The 18958-nt window shown below is 58.5% G+C and overlaps 2 protein-coding genes across 5 annotated transcripts; one reads left to right on the top strand and one right to left on the bottom strand.

Annotated features, from left to right (window-relative positions):
- Positions 1–6559: 6559 nt before the first annotated feature.
- NTMT1 (N-terminal Xaa-Pro-Lys N-methyltransferase 1) lies at positions 6560–9815 on the top strand. 2 transcript variants are annotated; one of them, XM_053962183.1, is made up of 5 exons: positions 6560–6635; positions 7622–7681; positions 8444–8646; positions 8810–9062; positions 9425–9815. In XM_053962183.1, exons 3-5 carry the CDS (start codon positions 8485–8487, stop codon positions 9679–9681), a joined length of 672 nt encoding a protein of 223 aa, XP_053818158.1. In that variant the 5' UTR covers positions 6560–6635; positions 7622–7681; positions 8444–8484; the 3' UTR covers positions 9682–9815. The 2 variants fall into 2 exon arrangements, with proteins under 2 accessions (XP_053818158.1, XP_053818159.1); XM_053962184.1 differs by lacking the exon at positions 6560–6635 and adding an exon at positions 6684–6810.
- Positions 9816–10559: 744 nt separating this feature from the next.
- ASB6 (ankyrin repeat and SOCS box containing 6) lies at positions 10560–15785 on the bottom strand. 3 transcript variants are annotated; one of them, XM_053962182.1, is made up of 7 exons: positions 15738–15785; positions 14613–14818; positions 14023–14204; positions 13559–13665; positions 13121–13229; positions 12556–12642; positions 10560–12385 (listed from the first exon to the last, which is right to left on the bottom strand). In XM_053962182.1, the coding sequence occupies exons 2-7, from the start codon at positions 14723–14725 to the stop codon at positions 11706–11708; spliced, it is 1278 nt and encodes a 425-aa protein (XP_053818157.1). In that variant the 5' UTR covers positions 14726–14818; positions 15738–15785; the 3' UTR covers positions 10560–11705. The 3 variants fall into 3 exon arrangements, with proteins under 3 accessions (XP_053818157.1, XP_053818155.1, XP_053818156.1); XM_053962180.1 differs by lacking the exon at positions 15738–15785 and adding an exon at positions 15524–15709; XM_053962181.1 differs by lacking the exon at positions 15738–15785 and adding an exon at positions 15622–15695.
- Positions 15786–18958: the final 3173 nt, after the last annotated feature.

The raw sequence follows: 18958 nt of genomic DNA, 5'->3' as shown, positions 1-18958 counted from the left end.
TCCCCCCACGCCCATAGCCATGGCCGGCAAGGCTGGCTTGTCCCACCAAGGTGGTGCTGAAAGGGGTGATTTTTCCTTTAGCAGGATTCCTGCTCCAACACAGTCCTTTTCTTCCAGTTCTGGCTCTGGAGAAGGGAGCAGCTGGGTGCTGAGCCCGCCGCAGCCCAGCCGTGCTGCCGGGCGAGGGCAAAGAGGCGTTAGCTGAGACGGGGAGCCGAGCGCTTTATTTTTAGTCTTGGTTTAACAAGTATTAATTAATAAGAGTGCAAATGCTAATGCCGAGATGACACAAACTGCGTTGCCTGAAATGAATGTTTGGGGCTTGTCTGTGCCAGGATTTACAGCCGGGTGGGTTCACAGGGGCGAAATCATTGCTCAAACTGCAAGGATAAGCTGAGCCGGCTTCTTCCCACCGAGAGCGGCATCGGCCGTGCCGCAATGGGATGTGCCGGGGGCTCCGGGGCCGCGCCGGGGGCTCGGGGCTGGGCTCGGGGCTGGGCTCGGGGCTGGGCTCGGGGATGGGCTCGGGGCTGGCTCCGCAGCAGCGCCTTGTGGTGCCACACCAGCTCATCCCTGCCTGCCGAAATCTCCCAGGAAGTTTTGCAAAGTGTGCATTATTTTAGTCTCTGCCCGTCAGAGGTGCAGGGTCATACCTTGCAGAAGGATTCTTTCACCTAGTGAAGACTTCAATCTTTGGAGAAAAAGATTTTCTTTCGCCTGGTCAAATCCCTCTGTCCTCCTCATTCCCTGCCTGCATCTTCTTGCCCTGAGATCTAGGCTTGGCTGGAGGGTTGGGAGGAGGCTCGGGAGAATGAGGAGGTGAAGAAACACCCCATGGCAGTAAGACTTGAAGAGTTTTTCCCATCAACACCAGCATTCTGTCTGGTTTTGCTGGCATCACAGAAATTATGAACTTGAAGCTCCATCACTGTTAAGGCTGATTTTAGGACGTTTTTAGGTTTCCAGTGAGGTGCTGTGAGACAGTGATGGTGTCTTGGGGTCCTGTGGATTGTCCAGCGACTTAAACCTCTCCAGTGAGGATCTTGAATCAGTGAGGGAAGAGCTCAGTCAGGCCAGATCCAGGCCAGGTTTTCCTCCTTCTTTCTCCTCTCAGCTGCAGGCAGGAGGGAGCTGCTACCTGCCTGACACAGCTGCTGCTGCTGCTTTCGAAGCCCAGGCACCTCCAGCAAGCCCTGCTCACCCGGGATGGCAAGGCAGAGAGCTGTGGCCAGTGCAAGCCGGGCAGTGCCATGCACTGAGAGCCAGGGACACTGCTCGGTGTCCTCACTGCAGCCTCCCACTGCATTCTCCTGATGCATCCTCCCAGGGCACACCTCATCCTCCTCAGAGTGCTCGCTGCATGCCCCAGACCCTGCTGGGGCAGAGATAGGAGCTGGCAGGACTCCCATGGGGGACTGGATCCCTCAGCCTTTCCATGTCGGGGGTCTCCCTGTCACCTGAGGGGGCTCAGCTGTGATTTTGGGAAAGCCAAGAGGGGCTGAGTTGGTTTTTTTTTTTTTTTCAGTGGGCTGGAAGGATACAGCACTGAGAGTGTGCAGGGAGGTGTCACTCACCAGGGTGATGTGGTGGTTCAGGGTGAGGGGCACAGGGTGGGACTGTGGGGTGCTGTACTGGGGCTCAGCAGTGCCAGAAAACTCCTGGCATGGGGTTTGGGTGGTAGACTGGAGCCACTGTGTCACTGGAGCAGGTTTCTTGGATGCAATGGTTCGATCTTAGAAATTAAAACAATTTAGCCCTGCCTCATCCAACCCAGCAAACAGCCCCGCTCCGGGGTTGGGGCTGAAGATGCTCTGGAATGGCCCCTCACAGCCCCTCACCACCCCACAGGGACCCAAGCAGGGCACTGGGGACCACACAAGAAATCCCCACCCATGGCCTCACCAAAGTCACCCATCTCCCCTTGGGTGGGTGATGCCGTGGCTGGGTTTTCCAGGGAGGGATGCAGGGGCAGCACTGCGTGGCCGTGGCCCAGGGCTGGCTCCCCAGACAGCGCTGCCACGCTGCTCTTCAGCGGCTCTGTTCTATCATCGAATTTTAATTTAGTTAGTTGAGTTCTTTAAACAGTGTGAACTTGCTAAGTGCTTTGCATATTTTATACTCATGAGTAACATTTATCAAACAGAAAGTACAATTAATCAAAGAGGGGAGCGTTTGCAACTTGTAGTGGTTTGTATTCTCTCTCTTTTCCTCACTGCTGTACCTTTCCTCTGTGTCTCCCTCCTCTTCCTCTTCACTGCCCTGCACTGGCCAGGCAGCTAGGACACACATACTCCTTCTCTCTCCCTCTTTCCTCTCACCAGAGCCTGTACACCATACGAACACATTAAAATGGTTTTTATGTTATGTATGTATGTATGTATATCTATACATCTATATATCTTTATATCTGTGTACCTATATATATGCATACACCTTATCTATCTGCCTATCTGGTGTACAAATATATGTGTATATATGAATGATGTATATGGTATGCTGTATATATAATATTTGTAGGAATAAATGGTCCATTTACACTATATATGTATATATGCACATATGTACACAGTTATATTCACACTACTATGCACACATTGTATTTATATATATATATGGTATTTATATATATTCACTATACCCATTATCTACTAGCTGCAGTTTATAGTCTATCACATCTGTTATACTACATATAATAAATATGTTTTTTTTATATTTTGGGCTGCTGGGGGGGTCAGCAGTGTTGGTGGGGGTGCTGCAGCCTCCTGACAGGAGCCATCAGCTGAGGGAGTGAGGTGGGATGGACAGTGCCAGCCCTGAGCTGTGCTGGATGGACACCTGGCCAGCAGAAGTGCCTGACCAGCTCCAGACTGTTTGGGGACATCAACCAGTGGCTGGTGACAGGGACTTGGGAAGCCCTGACAAGGGCAAGAGTGTGGCTGCAGCCCCCAGCCCATGTCCCCTCTCTTTGCTCAGTGCTTGGGATGAGGTGCAGACCAGGGGCTGCTTCTGGAACAAAGCAAAGGGACAATGACCTCTGTCCCCAAGGCATCTGTGTTAAGTGCAGAATCACCCAAACCATGTCAGCTTTTGGCTACAAAAGCCCTTGGGCAACACAGATGAAGCCCCTGCTGGTACTGGAGAAGGACTGGCACCAGTGCTGGAAGATGAGAGCTGACGAAGGGACCCGTGTCTCTGCTGTGTCTCTGAGCGCCTTGGTGGCTCTTGGCAGAGCATGGAGAAGCCCTGACCTAATTTATTCTGACTTCCCAAGCCTTGGCCATGGCACAGCAGAGCTGGCTGAAGGAGCTGGGCAAACGTGGACATGGGGGCAGGTTTGGCCAGGGTTGAACCCTGCTGCCGAGGCAGAGCAGAGGAGATGGGAACGTCCCCTGCGGTTCCCAGGAAAGCACCTCAGGGCTCTTCCCATGGCCTTGGAGGTTTCAGTGCTCTATTAATTGCCATTAATGGCAGCAAACAGGACAGGAGGTGCCCACCTGGACCCGGGTTAAATGGCACGGAGGGAAGGGCCATGCCGGCACTGCAGGACCTGCCTTGCAAATCACCTGCAACAACATGTGCTGTCCTGGTCACCTCTTCTCAAAAATGATAGTGCAAAATTAATTAGAATTAATTAATCAGAAAAGGGTAATAAGGGTGATTAGGCACCTGGGGAAAAGAAAAAAAAATATTCCTGAAGAGCAATCGCAGCACCATGATTGCCTTGGAAGGTGGCGAGGGAGTGGGAGCAGGAGGGAGGGTGTGCAGGGAAGCAAATGGGCTGGAGAGAGGGGTCTGGGGGTGTTTTCTGTCTCGTCACACAAGGAATTACTGAGTGACAAGATTGAAACCCGTCAGAGGAAAAGCATTTCCCAGCAGCAGTGACCACGGGGAGGCAGCTGAGCCCAGGAAGGCACGGCCGGCTCTGTGGCGTGGCTGGAGCTGTGGCTGCTGCTGCCACTATTTTTTACAGTTTGGCTTTCCACAAACTGGCCCCAAGGCTGGACCTGCAGAGAGTGGGACTCAACAGGGAGTTCTCAATGCTGGGACCCTCATCCCCAGCTGGGCTCAGAAACCTGGCAAGCTCAGGGGCGCTCAGTTTAGTTTTCATTTTAATTTTCAGCCACGCTCTGTTACCTTAACGAAATTAATAACAATAGTAATATAAAATCAAAGGAAACATTTGCAAACAAGGCCCGTCCCTGAGCTAAGACAACTGCTGCAGATTTCATTGGAACCTGAGGGGCCAAAGCAGAGCCCCAGCCCCTGTAGGGGATGGAGCACCATTCCCTTCCTGCCATCATGAAGGATTTTGGCAGTGGGGAAGAATGGAGGAGATGGATGGGGCTTAATGGAAGGAGTCTTCAGGAGCCCCAGTGCAGCTCAGTGAAATAAAGGATAAAAGTGCCTTTTCTTGGGGAAGCAGAGGCAGAAAATACTGCAGGCACCATGGAAGACACGTGGCATGGATGGGATGCAGGTGCCCATTGCCTGCTTGAAAACACAGGTGACAACTGGAGCGATGCAACGGCTGCTGGCAGCTTCAGTGAGGGGAAAGCCAGTGGGTTTGGGTCAATCAGGTGCCTGTGCACGGGGACACTCACCCCCATGCACCTCCCAAACACCCCTCCTACCTGTGAGCAGCGAGGTGCCACCACCTTGTGCTCAGTGTCCCCTCCCTGGTGACAAAGAGCCTTGTTTCTTTAAAACATAAAAAAAACCCACCTGCAAAAAGCAGTGCTTTTTGTGCACAGAGATGCTCTTACTGTGTCCCCTGCTCTGCAGTTGACTTAAAACACGCTCCTGGTGTCAGCACTCAGCCCCCAGCTCAGGTCACTGCTGTCCCCAGCACACTCAGGCCCTTTCACAGGGACTCAGGGCACCTGGGAGCCCAAAAGCTGTCCCAGGCTGGTGTTTGCTTGCCCAAAGGTGGGGACTCTGTTTCTGCATATGTCCCATGGAAGGATGGCAAGGGCTCTATCCCTGAAGTCACGTCCTGGTTGTGCCATGGATTTCTAGATGGCCGTGGGCTGAGCGGCTCTGTTTTGGGGATGGCAAGACCTTGTTTGGGCCATTAGAACATTTTGGGAGAGGTAGGTGCTGGCAATGGGCCCTGCTCCCCCTTGCCCATGGAGCATTGGCCCTCTGGTCCTGCCCTCTGACAGCTTTGGGTGACTTCAAGCAGATTTTGTCTGTACAGTTTCTGGGGAAGATGAGGGAAGGACTCAGGTCATATTAGACAGCAGAAATCCACACCAGCCTCCATTCCCCACAGACACAACTGTAGCCAACCCAGCGTGGTCACTGTCACTGTCCCCACAGCAATCCTCTTCCGAAGGCCTTGGGCACCCCCCGGTCCCGTTAACCCTGTCCTGCTGGGGTGGGATGAGACCCCAAAAGGGGATGGTGTCAGCTGCACCGCGGAGAGGACACAGCTGTGCTGAGCCGTCGGGCCTCAGCTCCCCATGGCGGCTCGGCAGGAGCAGGCAGGGAGGGCACGGGGAGCTGGGGACACGGAGCAGCGGGATCAGGGCCGGCACGGGCACAGGGTGGGCACGGAACGTGAGGGGGCATGTGAGGGGCCAGTGCTGGGGCTGTCAGTCGGTACCGGGGGTGTCGGTACCGCGTGTGTCGGTACCGGGGGTGTCGGTACCGGGTGTGTCGGTGCCGGGGGTGTCGGTGCCGGGGGTGTCGGTACCGGGTGTGTCGGTGCCGGGGGTGTCGGTACCGGGGGTGTCGGTGCCGGGGGTGTTGGTTCCAGGGGTGTCGGTGCCGGGGGTGTCGGTGCCGGGGGTGTCGGTACCGGGTGTGTCAGTACCGGGGGTGTCGGTACCGGGGGTGTCGGTGCCGGGGGTGTCGGTGCCGGGGGTGTCGGTACCGGGGGTGTCGGTGCCGGGGGTGTTGGTTCCAGGGGTGTCGGTGCCGGGGGTGTCGGTGCCGGGGGTGTCGGTACCGGGTGTGTCAGTACCGGGGGTGTCGGTACCGGGGCACAGGCGGGTCCCGCTCCCCCTCAGGACGCACCGAAGTTCCCGCGGCGCAACGGCGGGACAACAGCGCCCCCTGACGACCAGGACGGGACACGGCGGGAGGAGACGGGACGGGACCGGGACAAGAACCGGGACAAGGACAACGGCGGGACAGGAGCGGGAGCCGGGACGGGGACACGCGGGCAGCCCGGCAGGACACCCCCGCGGCTTCTTGTTCTGGCGACCCCGGGTCCCGTCACCCCGGTGCCGGCCGGCCGCGCTCCCGCGGTAGCCTGCCCCTCAAGAACCGCGCGGTACCTGCGGGCTCCCCTGGGGCTGCCCGGTCCGCCCCAGTCCTCCCCCGACTGTCCCAGTCCATCTCAATCCGTCCCAGTCCATCCCAGTGCTCCCCCGCCTGTCCCAGTCCATCCCAGTCCATCCCAGTCCGTCCCAGTCCATCCCAGTCCATCCCAGTCCGTCCCAGTCCGTCCCAGTCCGTCCCACCGCTGCCCACCCCGGCCGCCGGCCCGGAGCGCCCCCTCGCGGGCAGCAGTGGGAGAGCAGGACAGGGCCCGTCCGTGACGTCACTATGACGTCACAGCCACGCCGCCGCCTGGTTGGTCCCCGCGGCCGCCCGTCCCGTGGGGGCGCAGCGCGCGGCCGCCGCCGGAGGTAACGGGGGGGCCCCGGGGGTCGCGGCCGAGGCCCGAGGGAGCGGCGGGAGCGGCGGCACCGGGCAGCGCCCGGCACCCCCGGCACCCCCGGCACTCCCAGCACGCCTCCCCACGGGCCGCCGCCGCGGGGGGGGCCGGGAGGGGCCGGCGGAGCTGCCCGGGCCGGGTCCGGGGTAGGGCTGCACCCGGCGGCCCGCGGGGTCCACAGCGCCGCGGGCCTGGAGCCGGGGGGGCTCAGCCCCGATGGGCGGGAGGCGAAAGGGCCGGGTCGGGCCTTGCAGCGGGGACCGCCCCCTCGCAGCGCGTAGGGCTGCTGTGACAGCCCCCGGGCCCGGGATGGGACCCCCGTGGCGGCGCCGCCTCAACCCCCTCGGCCTGCGGAGCCCCCGCCCGCGCACCCCCGTCCCCTGCGAGCGGCCCCGGGGCTCGGGCTCGGGGCCCCACACTGAGGTGACCCCTCCACGCCGTGTGACCTTCTCCCCACGGCGGCAGCGTCCATGGGGCGAGTCCTGGCCTTCAGCTGCCCGCACTTCCGCGGGCACCGGCCGCGTTTCAGGGGCTCCTGGGGCAGCGGGAGGGTTCGGGTTCAGGTTTAGGTTCGGGTTAAGGGGGGGGCTGGGTGCTCTCTGCCTCTGCTGGTAGCCTGTGACACCCTGAAAAATGAGTCACCAGGGACTCACTAGGCCAAGGAATGGGGTCACTGCCGGGAGGGTGAGCCTGGGTCCCAGCCCGTGAGATCAGACAGGAGCACTGCTCAAACTGGAGCACGGACAGGAGCACTGAAAGAGAACCCTCCATGCACTGGCTACACTCGTGGCTCAGCCTCTGAGCTAAGGGGCAGCAGCAGCTCCTGTCCCCCAGCCTCCCTGGGAGTGTGTCTGTGGGGCTGGGGTGTCTTTTACCTGTGCTTTCCTGGGGCCATGGTCACACTTACAGGACTAGAAGGGTGATTTGGCACTTAAATCCCATCTTCTCTGCTCCTAGATCACAGCGTAGACCGGCTCCTGGCACCACTGAGCCAAACTGGATTTCCACCGGTGACCTGTAAGTTGAGATGCCATGTCCCCCTTTCCTATCCCTAGGCTGTTTGAGGCCACGTGGGGCCACCAAACCTGTCTAAGCTGCCATAGAAAAGGTTTTGTGTCTAATGGGGTATTTGCCAGCAAATTCAAGCCACGAACTCTATATATTTCTTTATTTGTAAAGGTGTTTGAAGTCCTTGAATTTACCCTTTGGCCACCTTAAATCTAGTTTCTAATCCCCAGCGCAGTTAATCAAATCCATAGTGGTTTGAATTATGAGATGCCTGGGGGGGATTTATAGCTTGTATTGCTGATTATACCTTGACATTATTATATTGCAAATATCTAACTTATGGTCATGGCTGGGATTTACAATCCTCAGGTAGGTGCTCAGGATAACTTCTAGCAACTCGAGATGTAATTGGAGGTGACTGATGGGGTTGTCGCCACACATAAACGTGGAATTTGTAAAATGTTAAGACAGGGAAATGAGAGGGAGAATAGGTGAAAAGGGTGGGTCAGCCTTAAAATATAATTGTATAATTGCGTGTATTGCTGAGCAAGGCTCTGCCTGCCTGTTCTGGCTGAGGCATCTGCCCAGGGAGTGGTTTTGGACTTGTTGGTCTTCAGAAAATAACAGGATTTACGTCTTTGTTCCTTCTTGCTCTCAGCTGAAGGTTTTTGTAGTTTGCAGTATCCCTGGAGAGGGGGAAGGGGTGATAAACAGGTGTGGGGGTGGCAGAACTGACTCATTCCTCGCTGGTTTGGGGTTGTCCCATCCCAGGGGAGCAGTGAGTCCCGTGCGGGCACGTGCCCTTGGCCAGCATGACCAGCGAGGTGGTGGAGAACGAGTTTGAGTTTTACTCCAAGGCAGAGAAGTACTGGAAGGATGTGCCCGCCACGGTGGATGGCATGCTGGGGGGCTACGGCCACATCTCCAGCATCGACATCAACAGCTCCAGGAAGTTCCTGCAGAGGTTTCTGCGGGTAGGTGGCACAGTTTGTCACGCTCCTAAACCCCCACCCTTCTCCTAGCGTGGAGCTGGGCTCTTCCCTCTGAATTGCTCCATGGGATCCTCTGTGTGGTTGTCCCGTTTCTCCTCTGTGGGTGCCTCGCAGTGGGATTCACCCCTCACGGTGGTTGTTGCAGGATGGCCCCAACAGGACGGGGACAACCCGTGCTCTGGACTGCGGGGCTGGCATTGGCCGGATCACCAAGCGGCTGCTGCTGCCCCTCTTCAAGACAGTGGACATGGTGGATGTGACAGAGGACTTCCTCACCAAGGCCAAGAGCTACCTGGGCGAGGAGGGCAGGCGAGTGCGCAACTACTTCTGCTGCGGCCTCCAGGACTTCAGCCCTGAGCCAAACTCCTATGATGTCATCTGGATCCAGTGGGTCATCGGTGAGGGTCACTGCTTGTGGGGTCTTTCCCCCTGTGAGGGCCAGGTACCCTGTGCACTGGGGAGAGCAGCTTGAGGTCTGCCTGGAGGATGAGCATCACAGCATGGGTGGGGGCCTAGGGTGCACAGCTGTCCCTGGAGGGGCCCTGTATTTTTTCCCCCCAAGCCCTCAGAGGCCAGAGCAGAGGTGTGGGTTGGATGGAGTTAAGTAGTGAGACACAAGTTGGACACCCCCAAGCTAAAGCTCTCCCTGCAGATGTCTCAAGTATTTGGCCACTTGGATCCGGAGGGATCCCAAATGCAGCTTCTGTGTTTCCTCCCCTTGGTCACCCTCTGCCCTCTAACCCCTGCTCTGCCCCTGCAGGACATCTCACTGACAACCACCTCTCCGACTTCCTGAAGCGCTGCCGTGCCGGCCTGCGGCCCAACGGCATCGTGGTCATCAAGGACAACATGGCTCAGGAGGGTGTGATCATGGACGATGTGGACAGCAGCGTCTGCCGGGACCTGGACGTGGTCCATAAGATCATCCGCAGAGCTGGGCTGCACCTCCTGGCAGAGGAGCGCCAGGAGAACTTCCCTGATGAGATCTACCACGTCTACACCTTTGCCATGAGATGAGGGCAGCGGGAGAAGGTCTCTCCCGTGTCGTGACTCCCCTTCCAGGGGCTGGTGACAAGGACGGGACTTTGTCTTCCAAGTTGCTGCTGTTTGTGAAAAGAGGTGTTTGCCAAATACATTTTCCTGCTGTTGCACTTCTGCACGTGAGGTTTGTCGGATGCATGTTGGCTCCATGTCCCCCTCAGGGGCTCTGGACAGGAGCAAGAGGGTCTCCCATGCACGGGGTGATCCATGGGCTGGAGCAGGTTGCTGGCTGCAGTGCACAGGGCTCCTGCTCATGAACAGGAGCTTGGGGCACCTTTGGCATGGACTGGGCTCCACTCCTTGCTTGGGTGTTTGACCCCTTCCTGCTGCTCAGCAATGAGCTGGGTAAGGCGAAGGGGAGAAAACCTCAGCTGTTTCCCCGTGGTGGTGTGGGGAGGCAACACCAGGTTCTGGGGCTTTGAGGGGGCCTCACCTTTAAACCCCTGAGCAGGTCTCCTACATGGGCAGCGAAAAGGGAGGTGTGTGTGACCCTGAGTCCCCACATCCTCCTGCAGGGATGGGGGTATCCCAGACAAAGCCTTGCAACCCCAGCGGTGCACTGGTGTGGTCTGAGCTGCTCCCAGACCCATCCAGGCTGTCACCTCCAGCTCCATCGCTGTGACACTGCTCCCCCAGCACCCCACACCATTGCCTGGCTTTGAACACTCCCATCCCCTCTTTGGCCATATTCCCTTCATTTACTCAAGTCTGGCCACTGACCCAAGGTGGCCAGCACTGGCACAGCAGCATGCCAGGGGTGAGCCCAGGTGCAGAGTTGGCTGCAGCTCGACCCTCCAGCCATCCCCCCATTCCTGTCCTTCACCCCACCTTTCCTAAGGAAAAACAAACCCCTATTGTTATTATAGAAGGCCTCGTTTAATTGTTCAGTTCCCATTCCAGACACCAGGGCAGAATTTGATCACATTACTGGATTTTTTTTTAAGCACCAGTTCATCAGGACACACAGTTCCAGTTTCAAATGCCAGTGAATCCCAGATCCACCCGATACAAACTATCTTTAACCAGAAAAGATTTTCCCTCTTCATCTTCTGCATCTGTCCCCCATGAAAAACAGTACAAACCAACAAAACTGTGTGGGGCTCAGCTCTGTGGCCAGCCTTTGGCACGTCACGAGGAAGCAGGTGCCTAGAAAGGGGAGCCAGGCAGCTGTGGCAAGGCTGGAACATGAGCCCTCCAGGTGCAGCAATTCCTTCTGGGAAGGAGGCGCTGGAGAATAAGATCCTGGGAGCGGTCACCAAGGGAAAGAGCCAAGGAATGGGGAGGCACAAGGCACTCAGCTGCTGATTGCCCATTCCTCATCCTTGCACAAGGATGTTAGGAAACATCATGTGTGTTTTGGAGCCCAGTAACTCTCAGATGTCCTTGGTGGATGTTCCTCTGTGCCAGGATGGGGTGCAGAAACTCAGAGGGCATGGAGCACTCGGGCACCATTGCCAGCCCCGCTTCCCTTCGCTCCCATCCCCGGTGTCAGAAGTCCACACTGAGCAAGGAAGGCATCCACACCCACAGGATGATGCCAGACCTACTTCCACCACCAGGACCAGAGGCAGGAAAGCCAGAACACCTCTTCCTTCTCCCAGCACCCCGAGGCATCTCTCAACTCCACTGGACACCTAAGGCACTGCATCACCCACCCATGGCAGGGCTGGGAGAGAGGGGACAGGCTGCCTGTCCAGTCACAGCCTCCAACCCACTGATCCTGACCCCAGGCCTTTGCTTATCTCCCTCCAAACCAGCCCCAGTATCCAGCTCCCCCACGCCCAGGAGCTCTGCCTGCCTCCCCATGACGTGCCCCAGAGCAACGAGACCTTCACAAACACAAGTGTGACATTGTGCCCAAGAAAACACCCCCAGAATGCCACAGAGAGGGACTCCATGGGCAGCACCTCTTGCTGCAGAGAAAACTGTCTCAGAGCAGAGATGGTGGCTGTAGGCACAGCAGGACTGTGGAGGGAGCAGACAGAGAGGCACTGTCAGGCTCACAGGTCCTCGTGCCCAGCAGCAGTGTGGTCGATGAGGAGGTACCACTTCAGCCGGTCTGGGAGAGGCAGAGCCTTGATTTTGTCATCCACTGGCCACGGTTTCAGGCGCTGCCGGATGAACACCCTGCACAGGTGTTTCAGTGCCTGTGGCGAGCGCTCCAGCTGCTTCAGAGAGCAGAACAGAGTCTGGACCTTCTCCCCATGGACCCTACAGCTGCTGGTGTTGACCTCAAAATTGCTGGGCAGCTGGATGGCTTGTGAACTGGCCATCATGAGCTCCAGCAGAGTCTGACCCTTCTGGATGAGGTCTGAGGAATAGGTTTCATCGTCGAAGCGACTGAGGTGCCAGCAGAGGTGCTCAAAGGCGATGTGGAAGCCGGACCAGCACGAGGGACCATGGAGGGAGCAGTTGTAGGCAGCGCCTGACTCCAGCAAGAACCGCAGCAGCGGGAAGTAGTCTTTGAAGCTTTTTAAGCAGAAGTGTGTGAGGGACTCTGAGGCTGGGCACTCGCTGGGGTTGGCACCGTGGGCCAGCAGCAGCTGCGTGACACGGAAGCAGAAGCGCTCGATGTCCTCGGCCTCCTCCTCGGTGTAGCTGAACGCCATCTCTCCCAGCAGGTAGATGACATAGGTGAAGACAGTGTCACCATCTTTGGTGGCAGCCCTGACATCTGCACCTGCAGGAAGGGACAGAGAACATAACTGACACTGCAGAGCGTGAGGCCAGGCCAGCATCAACTCCAGCACCCCTGGGCTTTACTCTGACTCCATAAAGGAGTCAGGAGGGCAGTGCCTGGTGCTACACAAAGAATCAGCCAGCCCAGAAAGGGGAGAAGGTTTTCTTTACCTCCTTCCAGCAGGAGACGGATGCTGTCGGTGTTGTGGATCTGGCCACTGTCACTGCTGGCCAGGGCATGCAGCAGTGCTGTCTTCCCTGCAATGGAGCAATCAGTCAGTCACAGGATGACAGGGTGACACCCCAAAAGACAGGAAGGAAAACAATCTGCCCCACCCATCAGACAGCCAAACGCAGGGAGTGACAACCCTTCTTCTGGCACAGGCTTCCACTGTCCCCGTGATGGTGCCCAGCTCTGGGCACAGTCACAGGCCACACATGCAGGGTTGGTGGTGGCCTAAGTAGGTCTATGTGCCATGGAGAAGAGAGTTCTAGAGCAAGTGGACACCTCAGGACAACAGAGGCACAGCCCCACCCCACCTCCCCTAGACCGCACAGCCCTTTTCACACAGCCAGCACACCAGGAGAAAATACTGAGTGCAGGGATGTTCTGCCAGCTTCCTCCCAGCTCCCAAACCCGACTGTAAGCAGGGAGCAGTGCAGCAGCAAATGGCCCCAGCCCTGTGCCCTGTCCCAGCCCACCCTCAGCTGGGGGAGCCGGGCGGGGCGCACGGACCGTTCTTGTCAGCGGCGTTGACGTCGGCCCCCAGCTGCAGCAGCCGCCGCAGGCACGGCAACCGCTCGGGCTCCTCGCTGGCCAGGTCCAGGGGACTGCTCTCATGGATCTGCAGAACAGTTAAAAACAGTTAAAACGCACTGGTAGATGTTGAAAACTGTGAGTGTCAGCAGGGAGTTGCTGTTGGGGTTTTCTCTTGGCCACAGTAAGTTTATCTCTCCAGCCTCCTCCCAACACATTGCTCCAAGGCAGGGGCTCAGCCAAAGGCAACCCGACCTTCTGCCACAGCACCATGGACAGCGGGCACAGGGATGTGCCAAGGGGAAGCAGCGCAGGGTGAGGCCCAGGAGGAGGGAAGCAGGAGGGCTGTCCCCACAGAGCAGAGCAGCTCAGGCTTGGGGGGCTCAGCCTGGCCGTGCCCAGGCAGCCAGGCCGTACCCGGTCCCTGCGGTTGATGTCGGCGCCGTGGCGCACCAAGAGCTCCACCACGTCCGGCTGGTTGCGCAGCACCGCCATGTGCAGCGGGGTGTAGTAGGTGACTGGGTCTGAGGATAAAAACAGTCAGAGAGAACAAAGGGCTTCTCCAGAATGGCCCCAGCGCCTGCCAAGAGTGGGGAGGGCCCTGGGAGCACAGTGATGCCTGTGAAAACAGGGCTGTCACAGGCACCCCAGCTCCTGCTGCTCCAATGGCTCCATCCCGCCAAAAGCCCCCAAGCCCCTGGTGTCCCTCAGCCCGTCCTTGTGGCTGGGTATCCACAAGGCACATCCACATCACTCCAGCAAGGAGCAGGAGTGTCTGAGCTGGTAGCACCCCCTCTTTCTGCCCCAGCTATCCCCACCTCCCAGGGCAGCTTCTCATCTGCTGGTTCCTCCTGGCCCAGCCCCCTTCCCACCAGCCTCACCTTCAAAGCTGAGGTCAGCACCAAATTCCAGGAGGATTTCTGCAGCTGGGACGAGCCCCAGCTCGGTGACCTTCAGCAGGGCATAGCTCACACCTTCCTGATAAAATGGGGAGTGGTTCTCCCTCTCCAGGACTCTTCTCACAGCTGAGAGCTGGCTCCTGTCACTGTCCAGGCAGGCAGGGCTTGAGACACACAAAAACCCAGCGGTTACTCAGAGAACATAGCTCAGGTGTGCAAGGGTCAAGGTGGCACCAGGGAAGAAGGAAAACCCCTGGTCTTCCCTCTGGTCCTGTACCCAGTGGGTCTCTGACCCGCTGGTTGTGGGGTTACACAGCAGCCTCAGGGCCTGAGCTGAGCCCTACTTTGGGCTTTGTTGCAGGGGTCAGGCAGAAAGAGCTGTTCCTGGGGAGCCCCCACAGCTCCTGTGTTTGCCTTGCTCCACCTCCCCATTCCCAAAAGGAGGGTCTGTGGGATGAGCTGCTCCCCAGGACTGGGGGCTGTCCAGGCCAATGTTGTCCGACCTCGGCCACCTCCCTGAGCTGCAACCATCCCCCAGAAACACCCATGGGTGTTCAGCCCCCTGCTCTTACCTCTCCAGGGAGCTCTGCCCTTCCGTGTCAGGTGTGGCCAGCAGCCCCAGGAGCTCATCCACCAGGGGCTGGTACTCCAGCACGATCCTGCGGAAGCCGTGCAGGAAAGGCATCGTGCTCTGCCCGTGCACCCCTGCCCGGGGGCCTCCAGCGCGGCACCGCTGTCCTCCCGCACCCCGGCCCCCTCTCCGAGGGGCTTCTCCCTCCTTTCAAAACAAACGAGGCTTTCAGCAGGTTTGAACACAGAAGAAAACACAGCCTCCCCCCTCCTTATATAAAGGCAGCGCAGCGCAGGGATCTCCTCCCACACACCGATCTGGTGTCTCCACGTTATCTCCTGCAGGCAGCGCTGCGCTCCGCAGTTATCTGGGCTCGGAAACGCCCCAGGCGGGGCCAGGCTGGGCACAAAGCCCCCGTGCCAGCAGCCCCCGCAGGCTGGGGGTGCTCCGAGGAACCCGGGGGTCTGTAACCAGCAAAGCCCTGCCTGGTTTTTATGGGAGACGGGGATGGGGCCACCCCGGGGAGCACCGACCCCACAGGTCCCTCCTGGGATGCAAGGCCGGGAAGCCCCCAAATCTCCCCGCAGCCCACGGCGAGGAAAGGCCAAGGAGCCCCCAGACCCCAGCGGGAGGAATAACGAGACAATCGCTGCACAAAAGATCTCTAAAACACACATCTTCATTTCCTTATCGCTCTTTACTGAAGTTAAACAGTCCCATTAAAATAAGCTAGTAAAAGATAAAACTGGTTTGTTTTTCTGTTCGTTTTACAGTGCTTTAAAGTCGGAATATTTTTGTTATTATCAGCACGTACGTGTAAATAAATAAATAAATAAGGGCATGCACCACTCCTGACAGGTTGAGTGGGCTGCACACATATATTTTTAGATGCATTAAACACACTCATCACACCTTTCTCTGAGGAGGCAGATCAGGCTATAGCGGGGGAAAAAAAAAAAAACCCAAACCCGTCTATAAACCTCGGTTCTTTTTCACAAATAAACACTCACGAATTCCAACGCAACCCCCGCCGGCGGCCCCGAGCTCCGCGAGCAGCACGGGCAGGGAAGGGAGGCCCCGGCACCGCCCTCCCCTCACGGCTCCCCGCGGCCCTGCCGCCCCTCACCTGCCTGGGCACCGCGACCGGAACCGGAACCGGAACCGGAACGGGAACCGGAGCCCGCCGGGGGGCGGGGCCTCGACGGAGGGCGTGGTCTCAGCATGAGGGTGTGGTCATTTGGGGGCGTGGTCTCGCAGAAAGGCGCGGCCTCTTAGAGCGGCATTTCCCGTGTGGGCGTGGCCTCGATTGGGCGTGGCCCCAATGGGGCGTGGCCGTGGCGGGCGCGGCCAGCAGGGGGCAGCACGCGGCCGCGCGCGGGAGGGGGGAACGCCCCCGGCAACCCCCGGGGTCCCCCCCTCTGTCCCCCCCCGGGGGAGTGCCCTCTCTCACGGGTGTCACGCCCCGAGTATCCCCTGCCTCGGTGTCCTCCCCCCTCCCAGGTATCCCCCCCGCCATGTGTCCCCCTTCCCTGGGTGTCCCCCCTCCCAGGTATCCCCCCCGCCATGTGTCCCCCTTCCCTGGGTGTCCCCCCCACCATGTGTCCCCCCTCCCGGGTGTCCCCGTTTCCCCCGGCTGTCCCCCCTCCCTCTGGGGGACCCACCCAGGCCGGGCTGGCTTTGCCGGGAGGTGGCACCCAGTGGCTGCCGCCTCGCCGGGGCTCGGGGTGACTCTGGTGCCGCTGCCCGCAGCGCCTGGACCCTCCCCTGCTGAAAGAGCTACCAGGGGGAACATTAGCCCAGGATTTATTGGTGCTATTATCATAATCATCATTATTTTTATTATTATTCTGGCGGAATCCGCCAGCGCGGGGAGCTCTGGAGAGCGGCAATAACTGAAGCCGCCTTGGGTTTCCTATTTACGTATTTATTTTATTCCGGTGGAGCGCTTCCAGATTCCAGCAGGCAGCCGTGGCCCCGGGGCAGAGGGGGCGAGGAGGCCGCGCCGGCTGGGCATTTTTCTGACATGCTGTCACGGTGCCCCCTGTTTCCCACCCTTCCCTTCCCCACACAAAGTGGGGTGCCAGGCTGGGGGACCCCAGTGCTTGCAGCCCCTGGACCCTGAGCCCACCTTCAGGGCAGGGCAGGGCCCTTCGCAGGGTGGCCCCGGTGCCACCAGGACTTGGTGCTGTGCAGTGGCACCTCGATGGGCAGCTGCCCTGCACCCCCCCTCCCACAGCCCAGCAGCCCCCCTGGGTGGGGTTCGGGGGTGTTTGCTGGAGTATAGGTGGGAATAACCCCATCCAACCCTGGGCAGGGAGCAGAGGAGGAAAGCAGCAAGGAAAAGTGAGGAACGGTGGGGATTTGTCCCTCTGCACAGGGGGTTCAGTTGGCTTCAAACCAGAGCAGCCCGGCTGGGGGGACCCCACTTCGGGTGGGCTGGGCAGCTGAGACCCTGATTCCAGTCCCAGGTAAAGCCCGACCCTGGGCCCTCTGCGTTCCCAGTAAAGCCCAAACCTTCCATAGTCCAAGAAAACCCTGGACCCTCCACAGTTCCAGTGGCAGCCCCAGACACAAACGCCATCCCTGTCTGTGTGGCACTGGTGGGGACGGGGCAGGGTGCAGCCCCCCACAGACACCATTTTGGGGAGAAATCGCTGCTCCTTTCCTGCTCTTGGCTGGGAAAGGAGGGCTGCCGAGGCAGGGTCACCCCAGTGCCACCTCTGCCCCCAGCCATGCTGTCCCTGAGGATGAGAGGGGGCACCCCCAGCTTGAAAGGAGGCTTTGGGGACGCAGTGTGGGACCAAACCTGGCTCCAAACCAGCCCTGGGAGGTGACAAACCAGGAGAGGCACGGGCTGAGCCCTTCCCTTGCCACCAGCACAGTGAGTCCACGCACGTGGGAGTCCTCCCCTGCCACGACCGCACCACAAGACACAGAGCCCAGGGAGACGATTCCCAGCCCCACATTTCCTGGGAGCAGAGGTTCTGCCAGCAGGGCCATTGCTGGCCCCGAGCTTGGACGGGGAGTTTGAGTGCCTGGCTGGGATAACAGCACCAGGCTCTGCCCCTTCCTCCCCATGGCCTTGGCGGGGCGGGCTCGGAAGAATGCGAGTTGGCCATCCATCAGGGAGACACAGCAACAGCCAGCCGAAGAAAGAGGGGCATTTTAGGAGGAAAGCCAGGGAAATTTGATCATTAAGAAATCCTCCTGGCTGTCTGGGGGAATTTAATTAAATTGCTGGAAAGGGCTGTAAGCACATCTGGATCCAATATGTGCCGCTTTGATTTTTTTCTTTCTTTCTTTCTCTTTTTTTTTTTTTTTTTTTTTTTTTTTTTTTTTTTTTTTTAGTTCACTCTTTTCCCATCTCGCTGTTGAAGGAGGGGGGGGGAATAAAAGGGAAATAGCAGAGCCACGGAGTATTGGTTCATCTGGGACTGACTGGGATTCCTGGCAGGGAAAGAAAGAGAGGGAGAGAAAGAAAGAGCAAAAGAGAGGCAGAAAGAGAGGGAATGAGAAAGCTGGGAGAAAAATCTTCACCAAGGGGCTGGCTGGAGTGTTTTATAATGCCACCAACCACAGAGACAGGGAGCTAGGAGGCAATGGGGGAGTTGTGAGGGCTGCAGAGGAGAGGAGGAGGAGAGGAGGAGGAGATGAGCCAGCACAGGGCATGCTGTACTTTTGGGGTCTGGCAGGGATGGAGGGAGAATGAGGAGCTGCTCAGTAAATCCACTAATACAATTCCTGCTGGGAAGGGCAGGGCTGGGCACGGGGGACTCCTCCAGCAGCTACCCCTGGCTGTCACCCCTGTGGGTGGCACTGCCCGGGCCCCTGCGCGATGCCCTGGGGGTGGAGGGGGTGCTCTGATCCCCAGCCTGGGCAGCACACGGGGCTGGGCACCCACCCACCCCAAGAGCCGGTTTCTGGTCCTGGCCAGCCCCCAGCGTCCCCCACACTCTCCTCTTTCCCACCTCCTTACCCCAAGCATCCTCCAGTGCAGAGAGATGCAGCTCCACAGTCAGAAAATCCTCCGGCTGTGGATGAGCCAGCCCAGCTCTCTGCACCAGAACATCCACAGGGCAAGATTTTGGGAATGTTAGGAGGGAACACCTGGGTACCACAAGGAGCAGCACTGTCCCAGGCAGTGCTCCAAGGAGGCTGCACTGCCCCAGCCCGTGCTTTTGGGGCGAGGAGGGGCTGGGGCTGCAGAGCACATCCAGATCTGTGCCATGCTGAGCACCATGGAAGCACAAGGTGTTAGCACAGCGTGAGAGAAACCCCGAGGAAAACACAAAGTGAGATCACCAAAAATTATAATGTTTTAAATCTTTTTCTTTTGAGAGGAGGATG

Source organism: Vidua chalybeata, chromosome 21 (assembly GCF_026979565.1).
Source record: "Vidua chalybeata isolate OUT-0048 chromosome 21, bVidCha1 merged haplotype, whole genome shotgun sequence".
NCBI lineage: Eukaryota > Metazoa > Chordata > Aves > Passeriformes > Viduidae > Vidua > Vidua chalybeata.
Note: the sequence above shows the minus strand (reverse complement) of the source record. Positions and strands in the feature narration are given on the sequence as shown.